This window comes from Hippocampus guttulatus, chromosome 4 (assembly GCF_054856545.1).
Source record: "Hippocampus guttulatus isolate MCC_2025c chromosome 4, RoL_Hgut_1.0, whole genome shotgun sequence".
Taxonomy (NCBI): domain Eukaryota; kingdom Metazoa; phylum Chordata; class Actinopteri; order Syngnathiformes; family Syngnathidae; genus Hippocampus; species Hippocampus guttulatus.
In genome coordinates, this window is record NC_141264.1 from 4,253,141 (window position 1) to 4,272,474 (window position 19,334).

The 19,334-nt window shown below is 41.8% G+C and overlaps 1 protein-coding gene across 4 annotated transcripts in view; it reads right to left on the bottom strand.

Moving 5' to 3' along the window:
* ndrg4 (NDRG family member 4) overlaps positions 1 to 19,334 on the bottom strand; it is a 65,801-nt gene that overhangs the window by 24,674 nt on the left and 21,793 nt on the right. For 2 of the 4 annotated variants that reach the window (XM_086108368.1, XM_086108372.1), the window contains exons 2-4: positions 10,090 to 10,180; positions 6,451 to 6,609; positions 3,885 to 3,923 (exon numbers count right to left, since the gene is read on the bottom strand). In XM_086108368.1, the coding sequence (XP_085964494.1) occupies positions 3,885 to 3,923; positions 6,451 to 6,609; positions 10,090 to 10,167 (276 nt within the window). In that variant the 5' untranslated portion in view covers positions 10,168 to 10,180. The remainder of the gene's footprint in view (positions 1 to 3,884; positions 3,924 to 6,450; positions 6,610 to 10,089; positions 10,181 to 19,334) is intronic. The other 2 variants (XM_086108367.1, XM_086108369.1) reach the window with 2 other exon arrangements.

Here is a 19,334-nt window from a genome sequence, read left to right on the forward strand (position 1 = left end):
GATTCTGTTCCAGATTCATCCGTTTGTGCGCGCATAGCCAAAATTGTTGTTGTTTTTTCATCTGGGTTTGATGAAGGTCGCAAATATGTCCACCAACATTTTTATGGTCTTAAACATTTTTTCTTTGGAGGAAAAGGAAAAACTGTGAATGTCTGAAAAATTGCAACGTGTTTAAATACGTTGCAAGAGGGAAAAACTGGGATGGGAACAGTTGGACGAGGCCATGTAAACCGACTTCCGGACGGCTTCGAGGAAATTCTGGTCCACAGTCCAGCGTCTCAGGAGCGTGAGGCAGGGCACAATGAGCACTGTGCACAGTGGGCAGAATAGTTCTAAGACCTCTTCATTTACACCAGTGTTTCTCAAATAGTGGAGGCTCCATCAAGGGGGGCGCGTTTGACCTCCGGGAACATGCTTTTTTATTTTTTTACCGTCGTAAAATAACGTGCAGAGGCACCTCCACTACGTTAGGGAGCAGTGGAGTTCTCATTGGCAGAGTTTGCGCAGGGAGCATTCTCAGGGAGGAAATAAGACGAGGCGTATGTAGCACTTGGCTTCACTGTGTCAACAGTGGCACGCGAGGGAAGATTGGTGAGCTTACTGTGTCTAAAAATGTTGTTTGCGGACAGCATGAAGCTAAATAAATTAAAGCGCCACTTAAAGACATTACACCCCAATCATGCTGATAAGCTGCGAGAGATTTTTTTCCAGCGAAAACGTGCCGAATATTGCCAACAATCATGCTGCTTTGTGACTGCTACTTCAGTAAACTGAAATACAGGTCCCGGCTACACATTGAGCAGGAGCCGAGAGTTGCTGTGTCCTGCTTCAAACCTCGCTTCAAAAAGCTGTGCATTGCAAAACCTGCTCATTGTAGCCATTAATCCAGACATCATCTTTGATTTAAAAAAAAAAAAGCACAAATCATTTTATATATTTTTGTTTTGCTGGTTGGTTTTTTTTTAGATAATGTTGGTGATTAGTTGGAATGCATTAGTAGTTATTGATTTTATGTCATTTTATTTTTCAGTATCGTACGGTTTGACATGGTCAGTCAAAAAATATTTATAGTTAAATTAAGGATTTAATGTAATTTTTGAATTTCAGATGCACTTCAAATCTTTTCTGTTCCAGTTACTAAAGCGATTCTTTGTTGTATGTTGGTCCGTATTTCTTTCTTTTTTATTCTCTTATACGTTAATAAGGATACAGTGTTATGCAAAGGTGTACTTTTACAATTTTATAGACAAATGATACTATTTATAGTCGTGCGGGGGGGGGGGGGGGGAGATGTTTTCCTCTTCCTAGTGGGGGCATGACAGAAAATAATTGAGAACCACTGATTTACACCAACATGCCTTCCTTAGAGGAAAGACTGTCTGGAGACTCTGAGGTGGGCTCCCCAATCTCTGGGGTTGAAGTCACCAAGGTGGTTAAAAAGCTCTTCAGTGGCAAAGCATTTGTGGGTGGATGAGACCTGCTTGAAGTTCCTCAAAGCTCTGGATGATGTGGGGTTGTCCGGGTTCACACACCTCTGCAACATCTCATGGACATTGGGGACAGTGCCTTCGGATTTTAACAACCATGGTGGTGTTCCCTCTTTTTAAGAAAGTGAACTGAGTGTGTGTTCAAACAACAGAGGAATCACACTCCTTAGCCTCCCTGGTAAGGTCTATTCCAGTGGTTCTTAAACTTGTTAGAGTTACCGAAAACAATCGGTTCATATGCAGATCCACCATTCCCTTAGTGAAAAATAAAAATATGATTCGAGAAGTGTTCCTTCAGTTTTGCCGGTGCGAGACGAGAGCTGCTCAACTTGGCATGACAAATCATGCAGATAGGATGCTGAGTGCCATCACGTTCGTTGATGTATGTGAATCCATGTTTTGCATATTGGTCTGACCACTTCCTTTTTTTGCTCGCATAGCATGTGTTAAAACATTTTTAAAAATGCAATAAATCACACGACATACTATCACGACAGTCAGACGTTGACGACTGAGCAAAATAAATTTCCTGCAGCACTGATTGGACAAGCAAAGTAATGTGATCATCTGCAGCCAGTGATGGCCAAGTTGGTGTGTCATAACTAAATGACATGTTGAGTTGGGTGTCTTAAGGTGTGTTCACACGGCAAGATTTGGTCCGGTGCTGCCCCAGTAGAGCGTTCACACGTGCAAATTAGCTCCGGCGTAGCCCCGGAAAAAGGCTTACACCGGACCAAATTTGATCCACCTCAGGGAGGTGGTTTAAAAATTTGCTCCGGAGGAAATGCTCGTTTGCGAAGCAGCATCGATTTAAATTTGCATGTGTGAACGCAACTGGGTTAAATTTGCTCCAGAGCAAATGCTTGTGAAGCGAACGTATGGCGAAAATGCGTTGCTTTCGTGCTCTGTCGGACTTCCGTCATGTGTTTGTTTAATAACGACACAAGACTTGGCTGGTAACATCTTTCCTTTTGTAAGAGACTGGACTGTCTCGGAGTTGTTAGTGTAGTTTGTTCCTTTGTTGTGTGTTCACAACCCCCGCCCCCCATATAATTTATTTAGTGATTTCCTCTCTTGATTTTCTGTTTGGCGCATTACGTGTTTGCTTTTCTGAGTGTCATTGAAGTCATCGTTGATTTACGTTTTCGGGGGCGGTCACTCTCTAGCAGAAGGCACGGAGACCGAGAAGGAGAAGGACGTGCCTGTCCAGTAGTCGCTTGAGTTGTGTATACGTTTTAAAAAGAACTAACACGACAGCTTTCTGTCGTTTTGCTCCGCTGCAGAAACTGCCGCGTGAACGCAAGTGGAGCTGCACCGACGCTGACATGGTCAGCGGCTTTGTACGTGTGAACGTAGTCTCCATCAAACCCCTGAGATTGATTCACCGAACCCCAGGTTAAGAACCACTGATCTATTCAGAGGAGCTGGAGAGGAGGGTCCATGGGGAAATCGCGTCTCAGATTCAGGATCGAGCAGTGCGATTTTTGTTGTTGTTGTTGTTGTTTTTAGTGGGTCGGCAGACGAGGCATCAAAACTAGGAACCGACATTTTTCAATTTGAACAAGTGGAAACATTTTTGTCCCGCTTCCACTCGATTTTTGAGGGTCGATGCCCAACCCTGAGCCTAAAGACGGGGGAAAAAAATCTACAAAGCTAGCCAGGTGCCATGTTATCAGGTTACAGGGTGCATGAGAGGGTTAAATATGTTCATAATTTCACATATACATGTGGCTAAAAGTCAAAGTGTGGTGAGTCCTGTCAAGCGACTGCACAAGGACAGTCACTGAATGGAGTCAACAGTGTCGAAAACATTCACTTTCCTCTATTTCGCACCTGTTTCCTCTCTTTGTATTGATATAATATTGCTGCAGGGGCCAGGATAATTGCTTCTTCCTTGACACTTCAACTTGTTTGTGGTTCAGTTAAAAACAATACACTGCAGGACAAATATTAAATATTGAATACATATTTAAAAACATTGAGACAAATACAATAAAAAAATATTGTCAAATATTACTACCGGTACCCACAAATATTTTTCAACACCCCACAAATATTGAGTCATTATTATAACCTTTTTTTCAGCCTCTAAATTGGAAAAAAAAAGTTTTGAAAACATTGTTTCAAATGGTGAATCTAAAAAGGTGCATTAAAATGCATGTGCATATTTGCAGCTGTGAATTGGGAATTTCTCCATTGCGAGACTAATAAAGGTTTTCTTATCTTATATTTAAGGCAATGATTCTCACCTTGGCTTTTCTTTCTAATTTTCAAACCAACAACCCGTATTGCATGAAATCCTCAAGCAAACCAGAAGGATTGAAATGGCAAACATGACATTCAACAGATGGCAGGACCTCAAAAGTTGAAGGGGTTAAGACAACAATAGCAGCATACCTTCCAATCGCCTACTGGCATCAGCTGTTCACAGTTGTCCTGGCGAGAGAGACACAGAAGGAGGAGAGGAAAACACTCATTAATGATGGAACATGGTTTCCATTCAAACCGAGATTCATTACGTTTTCAAAATCATTTTGACTCTTGGGTCGTCATAAACTGTGCACGAATCTGTTAAACCACTAGACCACCTACATGTTTGAAAACCAAAGATCCAGTCTGGTTTTAATAATGCTGGTCAATTTCCAACCTTACAAATGTTGTTTAAGCTCTGACACTGAACAATTAGTTGATAAGTGAAGGATTTAGTCATTTGGTAACAGTGTAGGCAGTGTCCTCCACAGCCAAAATCCCATTAAATATTAAAGGGGCCAAACGAAGGGTAAGTTGGCTTCAAAATACGACAAATGAAAAATGGCCACGTTTTAAAATCCCCTAAACATGAATGTGATATCTATTCACTTGATAAAAAAAATGGATTTAATGAGTAATTAATAATCAGTTTTATACTTGGTTAAGGAGGAATCTGTTCCTGTTCGATTTCCAATGTGCTGACAAATAACACACGCTTATAAGCTAAATTAAAATGTTGTTTCTTTTTTTAGGGGCGGGGGGTTACCCCCAATTAGTTACTTGGTACACATTGTAACCTGTTATTTCATCGCTGTTATTGAAGATCTCATTTTATTTTTCTATATGACATCATAATAATATACGTTTATTTTGAAAGCACTTTTCATAGTACTGAAAGACACTTTTCAAGAGTTTACAATTATATTATATATACAACATTTTTAGAAAGCTCACTGGAGCGAAGACATGGCAGACTCGCTCCAAGAATCTGAAGAAAATACAATAACAACAGAGCAGCGTTGCGACCAGAAGGGGGCACTCTTCTCTATATTATCCACCCTCCAACGATGGTGAGGAGGGTATGCTCAATTCAGAGAAAGAAAAGATTGGATGGATGGAATTGAGGCATGTTCGTCTCACCCCGAATTACAATTTACCAATTTTAACTCCGTGTTCCCAGCAAGTTAATAAAAGCTAAATTCGGGTCACTCGTCATGTAGAATGAATGTTTGTGTTGGCATTTACAGTGTACCATACATTTTCCAGGCCAGTTTGAGTTTTCATTCGTACTTGGGCCACAATGAAGCACAGCCTAATTCTCTTATTTAATTCACAGTAAATGTATATGTAATATAACTTTTCTCACTTTCAAGTAATTTTTGGGTGACAATTGTTGGGGTGGGCAGGTTCATTCCTTAACAGAAGGCTACGATGAACTGCAATTTGTATACTATTATTTAAGTGTTCAAAATGCTAATGTATTTATCCATACAACCATGATCCGTGCCTCTACTACATACACATTTCTCCTTTGAATCAGGGGTGCCCAAACTTTTTGGACCGAAGATCGACTTCTCGATCAACGAACCTACCGCTATCGACCCGTTGCCGCGTACGCGCACGCCATGATGAGCAACAGCCTGGCACGCAGGCGTGCGACGCACTTTTGCAGCCTGTTAACTGTCGTAGCTCACACGTACCGTTTTAAAGTGCTTCCCTCGGCACTCTGGATTCCTATTCTTTGCCCGTGCCCTCGGTGAATTGTACTGTACATGAAACTAACTCTGAATGAGAAGAATGATAACGATAAAAGTTATCGCGCAACAGCTCTGATCACAAGCTGCAATTGCAGGCTGCTGAGCGCTAACAACTTCCGGTGACACAGGTCACGCGTCACCGTAAATTCAAGATTTACCTGCTTTATTTTATTTAATTTTTTTTAATACTTTTTGCGAAAATGAGATTGATACGATGATTAGGCTGCAGTGTACATTAACACAAAAAAGATATTACGAACATGCACAAAGACACACAAATGGTTGGTGTTTGGGGGAGGGGGGGTTCTCCTCTACACCCCTCACGATCGACTTGGAACCAGTCCGCGATCTACCGGTCGATCACGATCGACGTAATGGGCACCCCTGCTTTGAATCTTCTCAACTGCCTATTAAAGTCAAACTTTATGCGATATGGTGACACCAACAAAGGCAGTTACTGCAATTAACCCCTTATATTCCTGTTGAACCTTTTTTACTTTCAGGAATTGTTGTTGTGGTACACTCGCCTGACTTGTGTGCGGGCAGCGTGGGATCGGTTCCCACTCAGTGGCGGCTTGAATGTGGCTGTATCTGGCTGTTTGTCTTTATGTGTGCCTTGTGACTGACTGGTGACCTGTTCAGGGGTTATTCCGCCTTCTGCCCAAAGTCAGCTGAGATAGTCTCCAGCAATTCCCGTGACCCTCTTCAGGATAAGCAGTGTTGAAAATGGACGGATGGTAATTGGTCAAATATGCAGCATACAGTCACTGATAAACTCTCACCTTCATTTGAGTCGGAACAAGAACACAGATTCTCTTCCCAGGAATTTTAAAATCGTATGTATCAAATATGTTTGCATCCTACAGAAGTGATCACTTCTCTGTATTGTGCATTTTGTTTTTCTGAAGTCAATATTTTGTATTTTAATTTGTGTTTTTGCTTGTTGTGGTTATTACTGGAAGAGTTCCGCTGGTCCGACGCCGGGTCTGGCGGAGCCAATGTCGTGCGATGACATGCCAACGATGAGTAGGACGACTGTGCGGCGGGGGGTTGTTGAAGGGCTTATGGGTCGAAGGGCACGGCTGTCCGCCTGATGCCTCTTCTCCCTTTTCCTGCTGTGTGATGAAACACAAAATATCCACTTTTGCCTTTTATACAATTGCATATTATCGAACGGCATATGAAATATGAGTTAGTGAGCTGATGTTTCCCTTTGTAATTAGAAGAGAAAGCGTTTGCGAAAGCAGCGCTTAAGTGGATAAAATATTAGACTGGCACTCTAAATGGATATGCGTCAAATTAATTTGTGTCACCTTCTATTCCACTTAACAATGAAATGGGGCAGGCTCTCGCAACACACTGAATCAATGAGGCTGTCAATGACGTTGACTATTTACTCTACTTGCAGCAAGTCATGTGCGAGTTTCCCCAACTTTGCAAAATGAGCTGATTCATGCCACATTGTGTCCTTCTGGTTGCTGTGCAGCATTATTAAGATTGTTCTCTTCATTGGCATGACAGAATATTACGTCAGTGTTTAATTATTTCAGTGGTCATCCATGCAGTAAGAATTAAAATTTTGTCAATTTTTTGCATTGTCTGCTTCCTAGACAATGAAGACATCACTGTTGTGTCTGTGTTGCCTTACCTGTTTAAATAGAATAAACCATTGAAGGAAAAAATGGTGGTGAGAGTCAATTTCAGACTAAACCTACTATCTGACCAGGTAAAAGATATTTAAGTAGACAAGAAAGATTGACCTTTCTATAGGTACAAAGAGGCTACACTCTTTTTTTTTTCCAATTATTTGTGTCTATCTCTGTTCCCAACCTCTCCGCACTTTTAAAAAGCTTCAATCATATACAGTACATATCATTAATTTATGGTTACAGTGCAAACCTTAAAAGCAATCTACCCAGGATTCAATTCTGTATGTTATTATCTTGGCCCAGCCAATATGTCCAGTTGGGCCTCATGTGGGTTAAAGGTGGGCTTCCTGGGTACGATTGTGCATGGGCTAGAAGGGGGCGATGGTACTGGGTTCCATGTAGGTTTCATCAGGGCTTTCTGGGCATGAGCTTAAACCGGGAACATGTGGTTGGGTGCCATATTTTGTATGACCAAATTGGGCATGGATTAGAACTGGTTACCCATGTCGGGGTCTCATATCGGCTTTATGTGAGCTCAGTGGGCATGGGTTAGAAGTGGTCAACCGTGTCTGGATGCCATACGAGCTAAATAGCTAAATAGGCATGGGTAAGAACTTATCAGCTATGCCTGGGTTATAGGTGGTCAAAGTGGGAATGGGTTGGAATTGGCCACACATGTTTGGGCTTCTATTTGGACAAAGAGGGAATTCCCAGATAGCAATTGTATGTGAGCCACTCCTGGCAACAATCCGGCACCGCATGGATTGTTCTCTCCTGGATGAAACAGATGTAAACCTAAACCAGCCCATGTTTCAAATGCTACATTTGGCACAAATATCACGAAACAAATTCAGTCGACGGTGGGCATTCTTGGCGGTATTAATGTAAGCCTAAAGTGGACGAAGTAGCTGAAAAAAGTAAAGCATCTTAATTACGGTAATGTGTTTCCTCTATTATAAAACACAATTTTGCAGCAACAAATGTGTTAAAACTGGCATGTACATACCGTACATGGCTTGAAGGTTTTTACCTAATTACATTGCAGAGATGTTTTGGGGGGTTTTGTGAAACATGTACTTTTGCTTTCAAAATGATATGTAATGTCTAATTTTACATATTAATGGAAATGCATATTCATAGAAATTAAACTGTAATTAATGTCGCTCCTCTTTTGGAAAATAGCATCAGATTTAGCCTATTAGTTCGCCAAGTTACAGAAATGCTCACTTTGTAACAAACAGAGCTGTTTTAAACGTATACCAAAAGTATTATGGATCGCTCGAATCCTAAGTCTTCAAATATGGCTTTTGTAACCCATTTCAGACTGATAGATGTTGCTTACTTTATTTCACGACAGTTCTGGAATTTCTTCGGCCGGTGTAATTTTGTTACAGCTTTTATTTAGATATTTTGTCTGAATTGATTTTGTTTTCTGTTTCAGTGAGTTCTTGATTGAACACATTTGTGTCATGATCTGCCTTTGTGAATTTGGTTTTGAATCGAAGAATTTAGTTTTATCATGTTTTCCTTGTGTTGCTTTTTTTTTTGTCTGTCTCACGAGGTTCTTGGGTCCAACTGGGCTTGTTGTCCTGGTCCTTTGTGTCCTGCAGTTTGTTCCCTCAATCATGTGTATCTTATCCAGGTGTTCCATGTTGTTTCGTCAGTTTGTTTTCTATTTAGTTCCCTGCTTTCTTATCAGTCTTATTCAGTTCTTGGTCCTAGTCAAGTCTTGTTTGTGTGTTCTCTTATCCTTATTCAAGTTTGGCCAAGTCATGTTGTTGTCCTTGTGTTTGTTTGGTGACTTTAAACCTTGTTTTTGGGCTTGGTTGATTTTATGTGCATGTTTTAATTTTTTTATTTTTATTTATCCCTTGTTTTCTTTTGTTCTACAGTTGAAAATGAATAATTTTTTTGTGTGCACACAACAACCTCGCCTCTCTGCTTCCCTGCCAATGGACCCTCATCCATGTCAAACGGTGATCATAGCTGGTTCGACAACACATAAATATATAAACTTTACCAAAATTCATCTTATCATTTTGACCAGGGGTGTCAAACTCATTTTTGGCGCGGGCCACATTTTAGTTACCGTTTCACTTGGAGGGCTGCTAAGACTGAAACCATATAAAGAAGTCAAGAATAACTGTTGATTCAACTATTGTTTTAGTTACTATCATGAGGGGTTTGGTAACTAGAAAATCCTTCGAATAGATCTCTTATTTATTACATATGAGAATTTGACATTTTGGTAGACATTTTAGAAAGGATTATGGAAGTTGACATGTTTGACCTGCTTTTGTGGGCCACATAAAATTATGTGGTGGGCCAAATTTGGCCCCCGGGCCTTGAGTTTGTGATTTAGACGTTTATTGGTTAGGTTTGTGAAATAGGTGTTCTTTTCCCTACTACACGTGACAAGAAGTGACCCACCAAAACCAATTGGAACCTGAAATGGGCAAATGCAACTGTGGTCTACATGGCTTGCATATCATTTGACCTGGTGAAACCCAGATAAGAACCACCCAGGTCCCAGTTCAAGACCACATGAGGCAAAGATGGTTCAGACAGTCAGAAACTGACCTAAACTCATGTGGGCTAACACATGTGGTGCCCTGCTGGAACACAGGGACAAAACCGGATGGAACCCTAAATGGATGAACACGATTGTGACCAACATGGGTAACATTTAGTTCACCCAGCTGTCACCCACATAAGGCCCCTTCACATCCCCCAACATGGGAGTGTCCCTGGAGGAACCCAGGTGCAAAATCAGATGGAATCCATGACTATATGGCCATGTTAAATCACACAAGGGGCCAAAATGAAAATGTTGACTCGAGGAATATCATACGATTGAAAAATAAATGATACATACCCCAGAGCTTAGAGTTAAGGCCCTAAATGTATAGTTACAGAAATAGAACAAGTTAAAGCAAGTAAACTGACCATGTCCGAATCGGTTCCTCTCTGCTCTGGGAGCAAGGGCTTTTCCTCAGGGAACTGCTGTTCCTTCATCCCCGCCATCCTTGGCAGTAACCTGAAATCATGACACACACACACACACTGAGACAGCACTCTATTTTGCCCATAAACATATCCTCAAGGGGGCGGCACGGTGGTCAATTAGTTAGCACATCGGCCTCACAGTGCAGAGGTCGTGGGTTCCAATCCGGCCCCAGTCTTCCTGTGTGGAATTTGTATATTGGTGACATGGGTTAGCCCCGGATTTCCTCCCACATTCCAAAATCATGCACGGTAGGTTAATTGAACATTCTAAATCATCCGTAGGTGTTATTGTGGGTTGTTTGTCTATGTGTGCCACATAGTCTCACGCCAACTGCTCAAAGACAGCAAGAACAGGCTTCAACAGCACACCCGCGCCCCTCATGTGGAGAAGCGGATCAGATCATGAATGGATGGAAAAAGACACTGTGGATTATGTGGTGAGATGATTTTCTTCAGATCAATTAATTCTAAAAGTTAAACACTGATTTAATTCTATTAATGTACCTTAAGTACAATGGAAATTAATGACTCGCTGTGGCGACCCCTGAAAAGGGACAAGCCGAAAGGAGAAGAAGAAGAAGAAGAAGAATGTACCTTAAGAGCTCTGTGCTGCTGGAAATGGTTCGAAAATTATTCATTTATAGCAAATAATGTATCTGTCCATCTATCAGTATCAGCAATATAATGCAGTGACAGACAGAACAATGAATGATCTTCTATTAGATTGTTGAAAGTACGGTATCTCCTTGACGTGAATCCACTTATTGTGACAATTTTGTTTGGTGGTGTGCCTTGAGATTTTTCAAACTTAAAATATGTGCGTTGGCTCAGTAAAAGTTGAGAATTATTCATCTAGTACGGGGGTCGGCAACACGCGGCTCCAGAGCCGCATGCGGCTCTTTAGCGACATATCGTGGCTTCCTGGAACTTTACAAAAAAAGTTTGAAAATGGAAATGGATTTTGACAGTAGGCTAATATAGCTCAAATAGATATAGATACATGTTGCAGCTCCGAAAAAGGAGAGCTGTGGTGTTGGGTTTTTTTAAAACGTACACTTTATTTATGCTTTTAACAGTCTCGACAAACACAGACACGTCTGCATCAGACTCCGCTTTCTCTCTTGTCGTTCTACTCGAGAGGCGTTTAAAGACAGCCTCAGATAAACGGAAATTAATGATCACTTCAGTGACAGTTAGAAAAGCGAAAATAATGCACCAAAACAAAAAATCAAGCGAGGAAATTACAAAATAAATTCTTTGGGGGCCTTTGTGAACACACAACAAAGGAATGAATAACAAACAATTCTGAGACAGTCCAGTCTCCTACATACATACAGCATGTGTTTCTTTCATTGTAAGTTTAATAGAAGGCTTTTATTTTTTTGCGGCTCCAGACGTATTTGCTTTTTGTTTTTTTTTGTCCTATATGGCTCTTTCAACATTTTGAGTTGCCGACCCCTGGTCTAGTAGATGAAAAAGATGTGAAGTATTATACCATATTTGGATATTTACATGTTACAGATGAAAGTTTTATTTTTGTCATTAACAATGTCGAATCAAAAAGATTAAATGTATAAAAATTTGAAGATTGACTCGTGGCGACTTATTTTCAACGTATTTTTGCTTACTGACCCGAGACTTTGCTGTCATCTGAGGCCCGTGGACGTGCAGTCCACCGTCCTCACAATCACAAGGCCTCTGAGGCTAATTAAATTGTCTTGCGTTTGAGGCCACCGACACAACACACACAGCGTCATACTGTAGGCAAGGACGCCAAATACACGCTTTCATATAAACTCACAAAGTGACTTCAGATCCTGTCACTACAATTACGCTGCTCAAGGGATGTGCAACAAAAAAGAACACAATTCAAACAAGACTGGCCCAAGGCTTAGTTTGTTCTCTTACTCTAAGCCTGATAGGTTGTCTAAACTTAACATGGGGTGTGGAGGTCATCCTATTCCCATAAAGCACACATGTCCAGCTCCGGGCCTGGAGGGCCACTGTCCTGCCTGTTTTCCAGCTCTCCCGCCTGCAACACACCCGCTTCCAGATGATCAGCTCATCAGCCAGCTCTGAAGCAGCATTAGAACGATCCTGATGATTTGAATCAGGTGTGTTAATCCTGGGAGAGCTGGAAAACAGGCAGGACAGCGGCCTTTGAGGACCGACTTTGGATACCCCTGAAGGCATGCAAGGGACAGTTATTCAAAGATAACCTGACGAGATTTTTATTGCAAGGTGGATTTTAGGAAGAAAATGTACCGGTAGCAAAACTTTAAAAACTTTAAAATTTGTCAAACAATTCCTATTTATATTTTACACTTGATTTGTTCAACTGTTAGTGATGAAGTGGACAAAGTAGACTGAGGCTAATGAATAAGCCTTTCAGTATATTCATTCATTCATTCATTTTCCGATCCACTTTTCCTCACAAGGGTCGCATGGGGTGCTGGAGCCTATCCCATCTGTCTTCGGGCAGTAGACGGGGGACACCCTGAATTGGTTGCCAGCCAATCGCAGGGCACACACAGACGAACAACCATCCACGCTCACACTCACACCTAGGGACAATTTAAGGGGGTGTTCCATTTACCCGCCATGCATGTTTTTTGTAATGTGGGAGAAAACCGGAGTACCTGGAGAAAACACACACAGAGCCGGGGAGAACATGCAAACTCCACACAGGGAGGCCAGAGCCAGGATCGAAACCTGCACCTCTGCACTGTGAGGACGACGCGCTAACCACTGGACCGCCGAGGCGCCCACTTTCAGGATAGAAAAATAAAATAAAATAAACAGAATCTTGCTGCCATGAAATAAAACACCAAACTGATTTCAATGACACAATTTATTTTCTTATGTACCAGTATTTGTTTTTTTGTTGTGGCTCAGATGAGTGTTGATAAAAGAAATCATGAAGAGAAGTGGATGTCACTTCAAGTGACGCCATGTTGGCTCTTCTACCTGTTGTTCTTTACATTGCTTGAACCACAAATTGTGATATGCTGTCCCATTTAGAGCACTGGGAATCTGGATTTGGTGAATCTTGAAAACAGTGCACCTCGATCAGGGTGATCCAATCCAATTTTGCTTTGAAGAAACGGCGCAAAAATAAAACTGATTATTTGATCCTGGAAAGCAAAAAATGTGATTTGTAAATGTGGATCATTTTGATTCTGATTCTTTTGTAACAACTCTGCAAACTGACATGTCAAATCAACTGACACTGAAAAAAAGAAACGTATTCATTCATTGCAGTCATGTGTTTACACAGTCCAACAATCATGCTACTGACAAAAATGTAAAAGGCTGAATGTAAACATGTGAAGAGGAACCGATATTCTTCAGTGAGCGACTAACATTAATGCTACAAGCTATAATGAAACACTGGCTTCTCCAGATATGGATGTTTTGAAATGAATGTTACTGCCCAATGATTTTTGGAAACTTCAAAGGTCGGCATACTGACTCACCCTGTGTAAAATCGCAAATTGGTGTGACAATGTTGCGTTTTGTCTTCAAAGCACCAGAAACTCGTTTTTTTGAGCTTATGCTATGGTTCTGAAACAAGTTATCTTAAATGTCATCCGCACACAAAGTTTTGGGAGTAATTTTATTCTGAGTAAGACTCTTATCACTGCAAACAGGAGAGCAATTTTCAGCCGAGGGAGACGATACAGTGATTAAAAGGAATAAGCCAGATCCGACTTTTCAACAGAAGAGACCAGCAGAGGGGTGCACAGTGGTGCTTTACAGATCAACACCCCCTGCCGTCCCACCACACTTTACCTTAACAGCTTCACAGCCCCCCATCACGACCACACTTTCCCGAGCTACCTTATTGATGACGCACTCAATGTTTATCCATCTATGGATGGATTAAGCACTGACAGTGGGGAGGTGAAGAGACAGCTGAAGAGATTTAACCAAAAGTAGGTGCAGGGCCTGATCACATCAGTTCAAGCAAGGTGTGTGTCTGGTATCATGCAACACTTCTCATCTAGACTTAATTGCTGATTTTCATGCATGGACCTGGTATCAAAACTAAAGATCAGCAAGATGACCTCAACAATTTTACATACATTACTCTGATGTCATTTCATTTCTGTATGGACAGAATTTCTCGGCGCAGTATCCGGTTTGGTGGCCTTAATATTTCATCTTTGTTATTTGCAGATGAAGTGGTACTATTGGCTTCATTAGACCGCAATCATCAACTCTCATTGGAGTGATTCCTGAGTGTGGAGTGGTTGGGATGAAAATCACCAGCTCCAAATCTGAGATCATGGTCCATAGTCAGAAAAGGGTTAAGCTCCCTATCCAGGTCCGGGATGAGGTCTTGCCCCAAGTGGAGGAATTGAAGTTTCTTGGCATCTTGTCCAAGAATGAGGGAAGAATGAAACTGTATTTATTTTATTTTATTCAATTTTTTTTTCAAAATGCACTAAGGAGTGGCACCCAAATTTCGTTGTATGCTATACAATGACAATAAAGGCGATTCTGATTCTGATTCTGACAGGTGGATCATTTCAGTATCTTCAGTGATGTGGATTTTGTACTGGGCCATCATGGTGAAGAAGGATCTGAGTGTAACCCAGCCTTGATAAGACTTTTATTTTATTGTTAGTTTCTGTAGGGTGATATTTGTTTGTGATACTGCTGTTTCCGAGGGACAATGAACGCACCGCAGCGCTCATAGCGAGGACTCGTTCGCGAGGAGGGACAGAACATTCTCGCACTTTCCCAGGCGTGTCGAAACGAAAGAACGATAAATGAAAACTTGTCCTTGAACCTCTACCTGTGCAAGAGAGTAGAGTTGAATCCTGTGGCAATCTTTCTTTTTTTTCTTTCCAAGGCAAGAGAAGGGTTTAGAAGAGATAACGTTCCTGGTGAGTGTTTTTTGTTGAATATGTCCGATTAGCATTTCTAGCATTCGATTTGTAACATAAAAAAACAGTCAGGAATGAAGTTGGTGAAAATGGAGATTGTTGTTCTGTTGATATAAGATATAACTGTGCCGTTATAAAAGAAAGAAAAAGGGATAAACCATTGTACCGACACGTGCGCTCCATAGCAAGTGTAGTAGCATCGAGCTAAGCTAACGTGCTCACGGCGAATAGCGCTGTGGCCTTCGTTCGAGCCAATTTTACAAAATCGTTATTTTCCCTAGCCGATTATTGCCACATTTAGTGAATGCCTTGCGCATTTTGTGCAGGCTGTTTTTTTTGGGACTCATAGAACATCAAAAGATTGGACTACGTAGTCTGGAGATTGGATGCCACGTGGGATGTCGGTGAAGGACATCTTGGACTTCAAAGCCACCCGTCCCCTGGAGGGTGGTAGGACAGTTGAAAGGATTTCCCTTTTCTTTCTAGTCAAGTCAACTGTATTTATAGAGCACTTTCAAACAGCCATCGCTGCATACAAAGTGCTGTACATGGAGCAATATAACATGCACAATAAACAGTAAGACAAATCGGTAATAAAGACGGTAGAAAGCACCAAACAGTAAAACCAAGAACTAATCTAAGTCATGCTGAGTCGAATGCCAAAGAATACAAGTGAGTTTTGAGGAGGGTTTTGAAGATGGGCAGCGAGGAGGCTTGCCGAATGTTCAGTGGGAGGTCATTCCAGAGAGAGGGACCAGCAACAGAAAAGGCTCGATCCCCTCTGAGCCTCAGTTTAGTTCTTGGTACTTCTAATAATGTCTGATCCGCAGACCTGAGGCGCCGGTGTGTAGGGGCGGATGAGCTCAGAGAGGTAAGGTGGCGCGAGATTATCCAGAGATTTGAAAACAAATAAGAGGATCTTGAAAATAACTCTAAAATGTATGTGGAGCCAGTGAAGGGATGCCAGAGTAGGAGTTATGTGCTCCCTCTTACGAGTACCAGTCAAGAGGCGAGCAGCGGCATTCTGGACCAGCTGAAGGCGCTTAATGGAGGACTGTCTGACTCCAAAGTAAAGGGCATTGCAGTAATCGAGCCGGGATGTGACAAAGGCATGAATTACTGTCTCAAAGTGTTCATGTGAGAGGAGAGGTTTTATTTTGGCCAGCTGTCTAAGGTGAAAGAAGCTGGATTTAACAACGGCACCAATTTGCCGATCAAGTTTGAAATCACTGTCCAGTTTAAGGCCCAAGTTTGAGACTGTTGACTTAAGATAAGGAGACAGGGGGCCCGAGTCTACAGGATGGGATGTACAAGGGCCACTGGGACCAAACAATATCACCTCTGTCTTCTTTTCATTGAATTTCAAGAAATTTTGTGCCATCCAGGTTTTGATTACTTCCAGGCAGGATAGGAGTGGCCTGAATGAGAAGGCGTCTTTCTTGCTCAGTGGGACATAGATCTGGCAGTCATCTGCATACCAGTGGAAGGGAATACCTTTAGATGGAACCCAATGGGAGCAGATACAGCGAGAACAACAGAGGCCCCAGAATTGAGCCCTGTGGAACACCACATGACAGGGGAGCAGTGCGTGACTCAGAGCAGCCAAGGCTGACACAAAAGGTTCTGTCAGCTAAATAGGACCTAAACCACTCAAGAGCACTGCCGCCAATGCCCACTAAGTGCTGCAAACGAGTCAGCAGAATACTGTGATCCACTGTATCAAATGCTGCAGTTAAGTCCAATAAAACGAGACACACGTGGTCTCCGGCGTCATTTGCCAGGAGGATGTCATTAGAAACGCATAACAGGGCTTACTCCGTGCTATGCATCGTCTTGAAACCTGACTGGAAGCCCTCCAAGATGTTATGTTCATCCAAGAAAAATTTCAACTGCATGTGCACCACTTTTTCCAGAATTTTGGAAACGAAAGGCAGTTTGGAAATGGGCCTGAAACTTGACAGCACATCTGGATCAAGACCAGGTTTCTTGATCAAGGGTTGGACCACAGCATGTTTAAACTGTTGGGGAACTATACCAGAAGAGAGGCTGCTGTTGATGATGTCCAAGACCGATGTGCCAACACTCGGGAGAACCTCCTGAAAGAAGTGCGGGGGAAGAGAGTCGCAGGGGAAGCCAGATGGCTTCGTCTGGCGAACTACAGCCTCCAAAAGCGTCAAGGACACAGTTTCAAAAGAATTTAGCACAGCTGAACATGGAACATGGACAGAGGGGTCAGATGCGGTATTTGAGACCGGAGTCCTAGCTGTAGAGACCTTATCAATGAAAAACTAAGGAATCTGTTGCACATCTCGGGTGAAGAATCCGAGCAAGTAGGTAGAGGGGATTTGAGTACAGAATCTATCGTTTTAAATAGTGTGCGTGGGTTGTGACGGTTAGTTTTCTGACGAAACCAGCATTTTTTTGTTGAATCTGAGATCTCAGTCGTTTTTTTCATGGGTCAGATCTGATACCAAAAACAACTGATAAGAACTGATAACAATTTAACTTATGTTTTTTTTCCTTGTTCATCTTTTTGCATTCTGGTTCAGTTTCCCATCTACTCCTATTGTAAATATTTACTCATATTTTTTTATAAAAAAAACTCAGTCAGTGTGTCTTCTTCCTGTTGGAGGTTTCCCCTTGACTCTAACGAGAGTCTGCTGTTGCCAATCTCACTGTGACCTTAAGTAGTGCACCCTAATTCAAATAGATTTGATAAATTGACACACTTTCCCTTGACTGACAACTTAATAGAAGAGTGCCACTAGTAGCTGCACCGAGGGTGGCTACATGAGTTAAAGCTCTTAACTCATTGAATACCACCCCTTTTCACTGGAGCAACCCCCTCAATCCCTCACATTTTACTGAATTTCGACTGATTTGCAAGGCCCACAGAATTTTCTGTTCTATGGCTATATAAGATAAGATAAGATAAGATATCCTTTATTTGTCCCACACTGGGGAAATTTACAGCCTCCAGCAGCAAGAATGTAGGCAGAAAGAAGAAGAAAAAACAAACAAACACCGTTCAATTAAGTGCAATATAAATACAAAATGGATAAATCGCAGTGCTATTTACAGTTGTTTTCCACATCATTTAATTAGTATTAATAATATTATTGTTGCTATTTTTTATTCAGCAGCCTGACAGCAGTTGGTAGGAACGAGCGTCGGTATCTCTCCTTCTTGCAGCGCGGGTGTAACAGTCTCTGGCTGAAGGAGCTACCGAGTGCTGTCAGGGCGGGCTGGAGAGGGTGGGAGGGACTGCCCATCATAGCCTTTAGCTTAGTTAGCATCCTTCTGTTGCCCACCTCCTCCAGAGTGTCAAGGGAGCAGCCCAGGACAGAACTGGCCTTCCTGACCAGTCGCTCCAGTCTCTTTCTGTCCCGGGCTGAGATGCTGCCTGACCAGCAGACAATGCCATAATGGATGGCCGAGGCCACCACCGAGTTATAGAAAGTCTTAAGGAGCGACCCCTGAACCCCAAAAGATATATATACATGCAACCCGTCAAAAGAAAGGTGAGACTCTCTTCTTTCAGCAGAAAAAAAAGTTTGTTTCTATCTTTTTCCGTTCGTCTGCAATCAGCATTAGAAAACTGCTAAGTTTTATGGAAAATGCCGATTTTCTGCAGAAATCCAGAGAAAATGAGCTTTTTGTAAAAGCATGCATTTCAAGCATTATTTCAAGTTTGACACTATTTGTTGCTTTTGTGACAGCTCAAATACCTCAATAATGTGTTCCTCTTACAAAACAACATTACAAAAAATGTTTTTATAGCAAAATAATTTATTTGCACATAACAAAACTTGAACTATAGATGAAAGTGCAAAATTGAACAATGAACTAAAGTGCACATTGAACAATGAATAAAAGTGCAAATTGAACAATGAATAAAAGTGCAAATTGAACAATGAATGAAAGTGTAAGTGTTCAGTTAGTATGTGTGTGTGCATGCGTGTCCTCCACCCTACAAATTACATCTTTTTTGTGTGTGTGATAAACAATGAAACATTTTCCCTGATGCAAAGGCACACAACAAGTCTCACACCACCTGGTTGTCTCGCTGCGTATCCCTTGGCGCATGCAAACCCGACACCTTCTTTGAGGCCTCAATTTTGTGGTGGTGGGCGGCAAATATTCAAGCTTGTGCTTTTGTAATTTTCCGAGCCGAATCGGTGGGTCCGTCCTGTAGGGGGCTCGACGACTTTTTCTTACAGCCTGAATATCAAAATCTTGGCCTTCAACTGGTGGCTGTGAGGTCCAACTGTCTGCAGCTGCCATCATAAAATC